Here is an 11,475-nt window from a genome sequence, read left to right on the forward strand (position 1 = left end):
AAAAAAAAAAAAAGCAGAAGAGGAATTGTTAGGATGACGAAGGGGTGGTGGACAGTGATGGCTCTGGACATGTGGCACACAAGTAATGGGACCTTTTGCTTTGTATGGTACTTTAATTTTTTGGTATGGTAAATTATGATAAATTAATTTTTAAAGTATTTTATGACAGCTATTTAATCCATGTTATTTTTTAAGCATTATTATCTTCTCTACTTCTTTTTATAAATTTCACCTAATCTAGATGGTCCTCTTCCACCCAGTGCCAAGACTGCCTCATCTGTACTGGAAAAGGGGCTACTGGGTTCCAATAGCTCAAGAGTTCACAGTGTATACTCTGTCTTATACCTCACATTAACTGTCACAACACTGACGGACCAGCTCCATGCAGTTGCTGTGTAAGTCTGCCCCCTCACCAATGAGCAGAACACTATCCAACAGAGTCTTCCATGATTCCTGATGGAATGGAACAACAGCCAACTGGCACGACTGAGCATGTAACATGTGGCTAGTGAGGTCAAGGCCCTAATACTTTGATCAAATACATGTTAATTGTTTACAATGTAAAAAGCCACATGTATCCATGTCTGACAGTGTTGACATCCTCATCTCACACTTCATGTGAACTGTACTCTTGGTTTTAGTTTATCTCATTGAAAATTTAGATTTCTCTCTTTGACACTCATCTTTGAAACAGCAGAATGGCTCTGTGGCCAGCTCATCTCCAGTCCCCAAGGGAGCAGCTTTCAGTTTTATATCCACAGCAAAATGTTTCCAGCAAAATCATGACTGTGATATCCTCAGCGTGCTGTGTGAGTCCAGTGGGGCCACCTACGCTGGTGCTGCACCATCTTTTAAAAGCTAAGTTTTTAATAGGAAACACATACATGGTTTCTACCCTCGTGAAAGGATATCATGTCTTCCTGTTTAGTCCCTTTCGGTCCTTATGTATAGTTTCTTAAGTAAGGGGTTGGATAAATGGAAAGATGTTTAACAGTCATGTAAGAGACTCAGACAACACTTTCAGCCAGGAGCAAAAGATTAACCACATGAGCCGAAAGCATAACTGGGCTGCAGGCCAGGGACAGAGCTCTTCCCTTAGCGTTCCTGACACCCTGTGCCGAGAGCCAGCACTGTAAAGCAGCCCTTCCCACCAAAGTCTCTGGTTTGCCAAGACAAAGGGAGACAGTGATTTTTCTTAAGCACAACAGAGTCTGGAGATCTGTGATCACTTGACTTTCTGCATCAGCTAGAGACCCTTGTCTCCTCGACCACATCCTTGAAGGCAGGTGCAGAGGTTTAGTACAGATACCCTCACTGGTAGGCTCTAACCAATTTAACAAGCCTGGCTTCACAGGGACCTTCTAGTAAGCTTCCTTCTTTATTTAAGAGCCATATGGTATGGGCTGGAGAGATGGCTCAGAAGTTGATAGCACTATTTTTCCAGAAGTCCTGAGTTCAATTCCCAGCAACCACATGATAGCTCACAACTGTCTATAAAGAAGTCTGATGCCCTCTTCTGGCATGCAGGCAGAATGCTGTGTACAGAATAAATAAATCTTCCACAAAAAAAAAAAAAAAAAAAAAAAAAAAAAAAAAAAAAAAAAAAAAAAAAAGTCCATATAGTATACGGATTCTAATTCGTCCAACGTTTGAGCATTTAGAAAACATGCCTTATACCTCCAAGTTAACGCCCAAAGTGTCTTTCATAGTTAACTGTGTGACACATTTCCAAATTCCCTTGCAACTCTGCTCCCTTTGTGGTCATGCGCTAAGTCGGCGGTTCTCAACCTGTGGGTCACGACCCCTTTCACAGGGGATTGAAGGACCCTTTCTCAGGGGTTGCCCAAGACCATCGGAAAACACAGGTATTTACATTGCAATTCATAACAGCACAATTACAATTATGAAGTAGCAACAAAAATGATTTTATGGTTGAGGGTCAGCACAACATGAGGGGCTGTCTTAAAGGGTTGCAGCACTGGGAAGGCTGAGAACCACTGCTCTAAGCTCTTCGGACTCTTTTTTCCTAAGTGGCGTCCAGTCTTGGATCCAGTCCTCCAGGATGAGTTTAGGACCTTCTGAACTGTCCACATAACTAAACTCCATTCCTCCACAAATAACACTATCCCAGTTGAAACAGATCAGCAGAACCCCCACCCCCTTCACACAGCTCCATGGACGTTTTACCTTTTAAAAAATTGGAGACATCTTCCAGTTGCGGGATGTTGTCTTCCCGATAGCCACAGTATTTTGAGAGTAAGGGAAGGTTTCTGAGGTACTCCCTGCAGGCGTGGGTTGGGTAGAGTTTGGTTAGCTCTCGGAAGATGGTCCCCCAGGTCTTAATCTCTTCTTCCGTGAATTCAATCCTGGGAATGGGGTCTCCACTGAGGAGATCAAAACAGGGAATTCTGCACTGTAGTTAGGTAGTTACAGTTATATGGCTTTCTAGCTACCAAATAAACATAGCTTACTCCATTTATCTTGTTCTTTTTGTTATCTCAAAGTTGGATGTGTTGGCTTGTAACATACTTACTGTTTGTAGTTCATAGCCAACTCTGCGAAATACTTTCGTCTTCTACGGTAGACATTGTCCTTGAAGCCCTGAGAATTGAAATTAATCAAATATTGAAACTAAAAATACTTGAAGATGACACTTAAGAAACACTTCTTTGTTTTGACCGGAGATATTAAAGAGCTACATAGTTGTTAGCAACAAGCAAGGATTGCTTAGAGATATGTGACCACTTTTATTTTTAAGCCAACAGTCACATGACAGCTCTATTATCTAGTAGCTACAAAGTAAAATGATGCTTTGTATGCAAAGGCCCACAGTGTCAAAGAGGGACCATCCTAATTTAGTGCATAGCTCTTGCCTTATTATTTTTTTTCTTTAATCATTTGACTGTATCTTCAGTTATGTTACCTAGGGTAGAAATTAGAAATGTAACAATAAGACTGGGTGTAATCAGGTGATAGAAAGTCTGCCTAGAACACTTGAGAGCCAGCAAACGACAGTCAACAGTAAATAAAAATAGTAAATAGAATGGGATGCCAATAATACTAAAATGGAAACTGATATTTAAAATAGTGCCTTCAGTGAACTAAGCTTCACAGTGCTGATCTCCAAGCTGGGTCTGCTGTGTGGAGAGAGCTGGGTGGAAGGCAGGAGGGTCAGGATACAAAACGCATGCTTCTGGTGCTTGCACGGTGCCTAGACCTGCAGATTGAGGTCCTCTAAGGAGCTTGGATTTGGATCTTGGGGCTATGTTGATCTCCTTTAGAGCTATACTGAGACACAGCCCATACGCCATGAAATAGCCATTCAGAGAAACTAACAACCACGATCATATTTTAGTTTGTTTTCAATTTTGAGACAACATCTTTCCACATTGCCTGGACTAGCCTTTGAAACTTGTAACCCTCCCACCTCAGACTTGCAAACAGATGAATAAATAGGCCTGTCACTGTGCCCAGTGGCCATCTCAGACCAAATAAGTGTGTTCAGGGTAGCAAGGTCCTAGACTGAACCATCTGATTCCAGAACAATTGTGTCATCTCAAAAAGAAACATAGTACTATCCCTTCCTCTTCCCCGCACCCCGAACCCCAACTCCTGCCAACCAGTAATATAGTCTAAGTCTCAGTGAATTTTCCTCTTCCAAATACTTCATGTAAATGAAATTATACAACATGAAGCCTTTTGAGGCTGACTTTGTTTAAGGTTCACCCATGTTGCAGCATGGTACTTCATGCCCATTTCATTTTGTTTTGTGAGACATGATCTTACTACATATCCCAGACTGACCTCAAACTAGTGGTAATCCTCCTGCCTCAGATTTGTCAAACATGTGCATGAACCTGCACATTCATCTGCTGTGCCTTTTTGTGTCCGGTAATATTCTATTGCCTAGCTGGGCCTACCATTCTTTATCTTCTCCTCAGTTGATGGGCACTGTCCTGTGTCTACTTTCTTGCTACCATGAATGACGGTGCTATGTGGAAAACCACTGGTTTTCTAGAAGAGGAGAGAGAGTGGTCATTAGATCACTGTAACAGCTTAGAGAATGTGAAGGTGGCAAGGCTGGAGGCATGGGAAGCAGCTGAGAGATATGGTAATCAGAATAAATAAAAAGCAAACGTTAAAAGTGGGAAGGAGGTGAGCATCCGTGGCAGTGCATGTCTGTATATGGCACATCCGTGCAGCTGAGAAAGCAGGAGGCCCTAAAGTGAAGGCTGGACCTGCAAGGACTTGCAAGCCTCCATAACTGCATTCTGTCTTCTCCTTCCCTCCCAAGAACCCAGAGCTGCAAGCATGAATGTGATGCTCTGGATTCCGACTCTTGAGCTCACAGCTCTTCTGTAAAATTCTCCAAGGAAACAACTTCCCGGACCATCACTGGCTTGTTAGTCAGTCAAACCGGGGCATCATGGTGGTTGGGGCTTTTCTGACCCAACTTTATTGTCATTTCAAAGACTCAATCTCATTTTAGCAGAAACTGACTACAGATGCACTCAGCTGCCCAGCTCTAGAGATATCTTAATAACAGGAATGCCAGGAACTGGGCAGATCTCCACGCTAGTGAAGCTGGATGCCTTCTTGTCGGCTGACTCAGTCTTCCCAGTGGGTAAGGCCGCTGCTAAAGACTGAACTCCCTATATTTGCCCTTCACCATAAATTTGCCCTTGATATTTGGGAGAGGAATTAGACAGGGTAATCACAGTGAGTATAGTCAAAACATCTTACATATGTATGAAAATATCATAATGAAACTCAGTATTTTGTATAATCAATATAAGCTAGTAACATGTCTGAAACATAGTTGCCTCTAGATGATCAAGAAATGACTCCACACTAAGGAGCACTGGCTGCTCTTGAGGATCTAGGGTTCAGTTCCCAGCACCTACATGATGTCTCACAACCATCCATAATTCCAATTCCAGAGGATTCAATGCCTTCCTCTGGCTTCCAGGGACTCTTGAGGCATATATACATACATACAGGAGAAAACACCTGCATACACAGGTGTACACATATTTAAAGTTAATAAACCTGTTTTAAAAGCTCTAATTTTTAATCTTTAGTTTGACTTAAATTATTTGTACAGGGTGACTTTTAAACATATTTACAGGGTGGTCCGCGTCGAGTTCGGATCCGTACAACAGCACTCTGTTGGCACAGAAGTCCAGGTCAGAAATCTTCTTTGGAAACCAAGGGACAGTCTCCATAACTGTAAAAGAAAATCCCAAGGCCACTGAGGGTTGAGAACACTGTCTTAGCCAGAGCAAAATTCAGAAGCAAGAAGCAGTTTGATAAGATGAGACTTGTGTATTGCTAGAAATCAAACATGGCTTAAATGCCCACTCTATTCCTAGAAGTCATATTTTAATTAAAGTCATTGGCTTTAATTTATTTTTAACCTTCAGGATGATTTCCCAAGTGCTGAAAGATACTATAGTGAAGTAACAAGCCAAGCACTGAAATGTTTTATGACACATGCCTAGTTATTCTGTGAAGGCAGACCAGGCTAATGCAACTCTAGACACCAAGTCTGGGAAGGAATTTTAATATCTGTGTTTGTTTGAGGCACAGAATCATATCTCAATACCTAGTTTTTAGATTTTCTTTAAAATGTTTATTGTTTTAGTTCAGTAAATGTGTGCACATGTGCATATGAATATAGATGCCCAAGGAAGCCAGAGGTCATAAGCCGTGTGGGGTGTGTGTGTGTGTGTGTGTGTGTGTGTGTGTGTGTGTGTGTGATCACATGAGTTAGTGTGCATGAGAAATCAAAGGAGCCGCCTAGCATTCTGGGAGACTCTTCACTGTGCAGTTGAGGGAAGCAAACTGCTGAGGCATTTGCCCCAGGTAACCATTACCAGTGGAAGAGAAAGGCCAGGGATCCCGCCCTTCCTGCCCTGTTCTTTCTGTTATAAGATGAGCACCGAGTCTCAGGGAAGCTGCTCCCTGCCAGCCAGAAGAGGAGGTGAATTCACAGTTTAACAATGACGTGAAGGTGAGGCAGATGAATGGCAGTCCTGGCCACACCCCAAATACTGTGATGCATTTGAAGAGACTCCATGGAGTATAAAGTTACTAAAGGAATCCATTCGTCTTTTGTCTTAACTAAATTATAATCTGTGTGTGTGTGTGTGTGTGTGTGTGTGTGTGTGTGTGTTTCCATCATGGAGACCTCAGCCTCAGTGTTTTTGATCTGAGCATCTGAACCTTGGAAGGTTTTGTGTCACCAGAGCCATTGTCTTTGGTAGGAACATGGTATATAATAGATCACCGATATCAAACACTACCAACATCCCCCCCCCAATTCAAATAGCTGTTTAATATCTGTTAGACACCAAGCCCTGGGAGGTCTGTGAAGAGTTTGAGAGGGGATCAGGGGATGAGGAGAGCAGGGTTGCTGAATCAAGAAGTCCTTTAGGAGCTAAGAGAGATCACTGACCTTTGGCCCACCCTTCTCACGCTCAAGGCTTTATTCACTCCCGCCCTCCATCAAACGCTGCCTCATAGTTTTTCCTCAGAACTCTGATCAGCTCCATTCTGTCTTCCCTTCACTATCACACAATGAGGACTTTGAAAAGGCAGAAGTTTCTTTTTATCCCTTCATCCTCAAAATGAACAGGAGGCTGGTTGGGCATTCCTTGCATGCTTACTCTTTGTGGTGGGGCCTTGCCGTCTCAAACATACCATCTTCCTTCATAGTGAGCTGATCAGGCGAGTCCACAGAGAGGACAGTGGTGAGGGACTTCAGCAGGGGAAAGATGTCATTCAGCTGTTCTCGGTTGATGTCGCAGTCAACAAATATCTCAAATTCTGAATTTCTGTGCTTTGATTTCCGAGACTCAATATGTAACAGGTTCACGTGATTCTCCTGTGTAAAACAGAGGGTAAAGACTGCATTGCACCTGCCTCAGATTCTCAGAATCTTAGAGAAGAATATTTTCATTAGAAGTAAAAACACCAATTCAACACTTGTCAGGATTAGCTCAAAAGGAGGAAGAAGATGGTTTTAGTGCTGCTAATGACAAAACAATCCCCTTGCAGAATTCGTAAGATTAAATCAAAATATCAAAACTCATCATAGCCTTCAGAAAACAGTAAAGTGACACAGTTAGACACTGTTAGTCAGGGCTGGTTACAGCTCAGATCTAAGCATCAAATGCTAAGCTGGGCATGGTGTTTACATCTGCAATCACAGCACTCAGGGGCCTGTGGAGGTTCCAGGCCAGTCTGAACTACAGAGCAAGGCCCTAGCTATGCAAAATAGGGTTTTTTATAAACAAATTTTTTAAAAAATGGAATAAGGAGAGACAGAGCAGAAGACTAATGTTTTCTTTACAAGTTTACGGAATGTGTTAAGTTTTTAAACCATATACCAAAACTCTAGCAATAAAGAAAATGGAAGATGTTGGAAGAAGAAATACAGGTACGTACTTCCAAAGGTCCAAAGGCAATTACTATAATAAAAAAATAACAATACAAGCGAGGCTTGCTGGTATAGGCCTGCAATCCTAGCTACTTGAGAGGCAGGAGGCTCATGAGTTTGATGGCAGCCTGGAAAACTTGGTGGGACTTTCTCTCAAAATAATGAGTTAAATGGAGAACTAAGAATATACATGACAGAACCCTTGCCCAGCTCAAAGCTCGAGGTTTAACTCTTTGTATGGCAATAATAATAGTAATGATAATATAATATTATATAGTATTAAATTTGGGGAGGAAGAGGTAGAGGAACGAAGAGAGATGGTACCAATATTGTTCGCATTAGAGAACAAATTAACTCTCAGAGTAAGGGAAGGAACGAAAGCAATATTGATGTTTTATAACTCCTCACCAAGAAGTCAGGGAGAGAAACGGGTTGAAAGGCATTGGCTAAGGCTCTGTCATGTGGCAGGAGCCCTAGTATCAGGTCCTTTTAGGGCAGTGTCCACATTTAAATGTTTATTCTTTGAATGACTAAATAACATGTTATGGGGAGACAAACCTGCTTGATAACAATAGTCAACATTTATTGACTGTTTACTTTGTACAACCTCAAGCACTTTGAACAGTTTAACTATTAATTCCTAATGACATGAGGGAAGCAGGGTTCTCTCTTATTTTATTGAGCCATGCAAAGAGACATTAGCTCCCAATGACCACCCAGCTAATAAGGGATCTGTGTGCACACAAATCTAGAACCTGCCCAGCCATCTAATGTTCAAGCACCATGACTTAACCTGGTCACAGTCTGTTAGAAATAAATTACTGTGTCCCTGGGTTCCTAAACTGGGTTAGAGCCTCCAGTTCAGGAGTGTCAAGGGGCCTAGTATCTCTCTTTACACCTATGTAGCCACGCACTCTCTAAGCTGCTCGCTTAATGTCCACCTCCCTGTCTAGATCATACACTCTGTGACGGATGGTACCATGCCTGGTTTGTTCGGATCCACACTCTTAGCATAGAGTCCAGTACATTGCACATAATAAGTGTTCAATAAACACTGTGCTCTGTCTGATTCGCCCATATTTCATCTGGAGAACTGCAGGAGAGGGGCTGGGAGATGACTCAGTGGTTAAAGTGCCTGCTGTACAAGGCACCCACATAAAAGTCTGGTGCAGCTACTTGCAGGTAATCACCACACTGAGGGCTTAGAGAAACAGGAATCTCTGAGGCTTGATAGATACCAGCCAGACCTAGGTCCAGTGAGAGACCATGTCTGAAAGGAATAAGGCAGAGAACGATAGAGAGTAACCTGACATCCTCACTGGCCTCACACACATACACGCACGCACATGCACATGCACACGCGCACACACACACATATACACACATACACACACACACACACACACACACACACACACAAAGACAGTTTCATAGAAATGGCATTACTGTATCAAAAATTTAAGCATTTGGGCCAGAAAAATGATTCCACAGGTAAAGGAGCCTGCAACCAAGTCTGACAACCTGAGTTCAATCCCCAGAACCCACATAGTGGAAGAAGAGAACCAACTCCTGCATGTTTTCCTCTGACCATCACACACACACACACACACAGAGAGAGAGAGAAATAGAGAGAGAGAGCACATGTGCACACACAAATACAAGCACATAATAAATAAAAATTGTAAGGAGGAACAGTTTAAGGCTTATAAATGCACAGTAACCCACAGTCTCACTACATTAAACTGAAAACATTTTCGGTCCATATGCAAAGAGGCTCTGACAGCAGCCACTAACAAAATAGCAGAGTCCTTGCTGCTTTGTCACTTGAAAATATTAATATGTCATTAAATAATATCAGTATTACATGGCTAGGCATTTTGTTAAGAGTAAAAACGCTTTGTTTAGTTGAAATCTCTCAACGTTTAAGCAGTGACTCCTCTCCCCCAATCTCCTCAGCCAATTGTATCAAGTCTTTCCTGGGCTGTTTTCTTTCTTACCCATTTCTCAGAGCTGAACATATTTTATTTGCTTTATGTGTGTGCACCCGAGTGTTGTGCATGCACCACAGGTGTGTAGGACCCAGAAGAGGACACCAGATCCCCTGAAACCAGAGTTAGAGGCGGTCGTGCTGCCTGGTGTGAGCGCTGGAATCTGAACCTGTGTCCTCTGCAAAAACGGCAAGGTTTTTAACCACTGCACTATCTTTCCACTTCCTGGACAATATGTTAGCAAGTTAAGAGACTTCTATAGGCCATCTCAGAGGAACTGGATTGACAGTACCTTCATTTTGATAGAACTTCAGAGACTCGTTTTTAGATGAACTTTGTGGAAAATCCATACCTGGAAGATTTTCAGCACTTTTATGAGTCCTCCGACTTCATTCTTCAAGGAAAAGATGAGAGTCACTCTCCCCCTTTCGGAGGAATGGTCTTTGTTCTCTTTGTTCTCCTTGTTGTCTTCAATCATGATGAATCTGAAGTGTGAAAGTTCAGATAAATGCGTGCTAAGCACAGAGCTGGCCAGCAGGGGGCAGCAGAGGTGACTCCATCCACCTCCCGCTCCCGTTCTATCATCTGCAAAACCCACGTGTTAGACAGGCTTTTCCAGATGGCAGTGGGACAGAAGGTGAGACACCATCCAGTATAGTGCCCAGAATGGCTAGAGAATCTGATGTGTCTCTGCACTTCCCTTCTCTGCCCAGTCTTCCTGAACTTCAGCCCCGAGCTGAGACCTCTGTGAAGGTCTACCTCACTGCCCATCAAATGTGGGTCATGAGTAGCTTCCCCCACGAGCTTCATTCACACATGTCTTATACCCTAAGATGCTGTAAAGTCCCTTCAGAGAAGGGGCCAGGCCTTCGGTTTCCTTTGTAAACTCAACTACAGCTTACAGCTCTAAGAGGTGAGGACACACGTTGGTGGTGCACATCTTTCTCCTGTCCTGAACACTTTCAGGCTGACCTAAAATCAGGTCCCTGTGCTGACAGCCACCTTCCCACAGCCCCAGAAATGCTGCCTGCTGATCTGCCTAGCCTTCAGACATTCCTTCAACAATCCCAAGGCCCTTTTGTTAGAATCCCCTGATTTTCTCTGGTATTTCTTTCCCCCTTTAGCCTTCTATTCCCCCTTTGAACCCCTTCCTAGCCAGATAAGATAAAAGTGTCACCCTTAAAGGGAGAAGTTAACCCTCAAAGGCAGGGGTCACCCTCAAAAGAGGGGCAGGATTCTCAGCTGAATAAAGATGCCCCAGTGTGTAGGATCCAGCACAGGAAATAAGACCTAGCAAGAAGGCAGCCATCTGATTAGGAGCCTTGGCAGGACATAGTGAAGTGTGCATGCACACCACCAACTCTTTCCTTAGCTTCATCACCAGTAAGAGAGGCTTCGAAGTCTCATCTGGGAAGCACGGTTAGGTTTTTTAAAGTGGGGGCACAGTTTGAAGGTAGAATAGAAAACTAAAATGAATGGTTTGAAAAGAATCCCTGAGGATAGTAATTTTCTTTTCTAAATGGGGAGTGGGAATGAAGTGGACATGAAATGTAAGCAAAAAGCCTTAAGTGAAACCAGGGGAGATAAAGAAACCCCCCAGAAGTGCAAGGCTATGCTGCCCCTCTCCAGATGATCAGAAAGATCTAGGGCAGCAGCTACAACACATGGACCTGTGAACTCCACTGACTGAGTGACCCCAGAACACTCAGTTAGGATCCCACCCTTGAGCTGGCCAGTGGTGACATGTGTTTTTTAATCCCAACACTTAGGAGGCAGAGGCAGGTGGATCTCTGTGAATACAAGGCCAGCCTGGTCTCCAGAGTAACAGCCAGGGCTCTAGGGAGAAAGCCTGTCTTGAAAAAGAAAAAGAAGGGAGGAGTCCTGCTTTGGTTTCTAATCCCAGAGACGGGGTCCAAGTCCGTAGGAGGTCACTGTGTCAATATCAGATGTGATGATGGTTCAGAGGAAAGTTCTAAATGGATTATTTAACCTTACTCAGACTTTACTCTTACTCTTAATCATACTCAGGGAGGAGGAGGAGGAAGA

General features: G+C 43.2%; 1 protein-coding gene across 1 annotated transcript in view; it reads right to left on the bottom strand.

Annotated features, from left to right (window-relative positions):
• Positions 1–11,475, bottom strand: part of Tph1 (tryptophan hydroxylase 1) — a 20,064-nt gene that overhangs the window by 7,751 nt on the left and 838 nt on the right. The window contains exons 2-6 of the mRNA XM_031386715.1: positions 9,782–9,914; positions 6,703–6,886; positions 5,127–5,227; positions 2,534–2,601; positions 2,188–2,384 (exon numbers count right to left, since the gene is read on the bottom strand). Of these exons, the coding sequence (XP_031242575.1) occupies positions 2,188–2,384; positions 2,534–2,601; positions 5,127–5,227; positions 6,703–6,886; positions 9,782–9,907 (676 nt within the window). The 5' untranslated portion in view covers positions 9,908–9,914. The remainder of the gene's footprint in view (positions 1–2,187; positions 2,385–2,533; positions 2,602–5,126; positions 5,228–6,702; positions 6,887–9,781; positions 9,915–11,475) is intronic.

The sequence above is a fragment of the Mastomys coucha genome, unplaced genomic scaffold, assembly GCF_008632895.1.
Source record: "Mastomys coucha isolate ucsf_1 unplaced genomic scaffold, UCSF_Mcou_1 pScaffold21, whole genome shotgun sequence".
NCBI classification, from domain to species: Eukaryota; Metazoa; Chordata; class Mammalia; order Rodentia; family Muridae; genus Mastomys; species Mastomys coucha.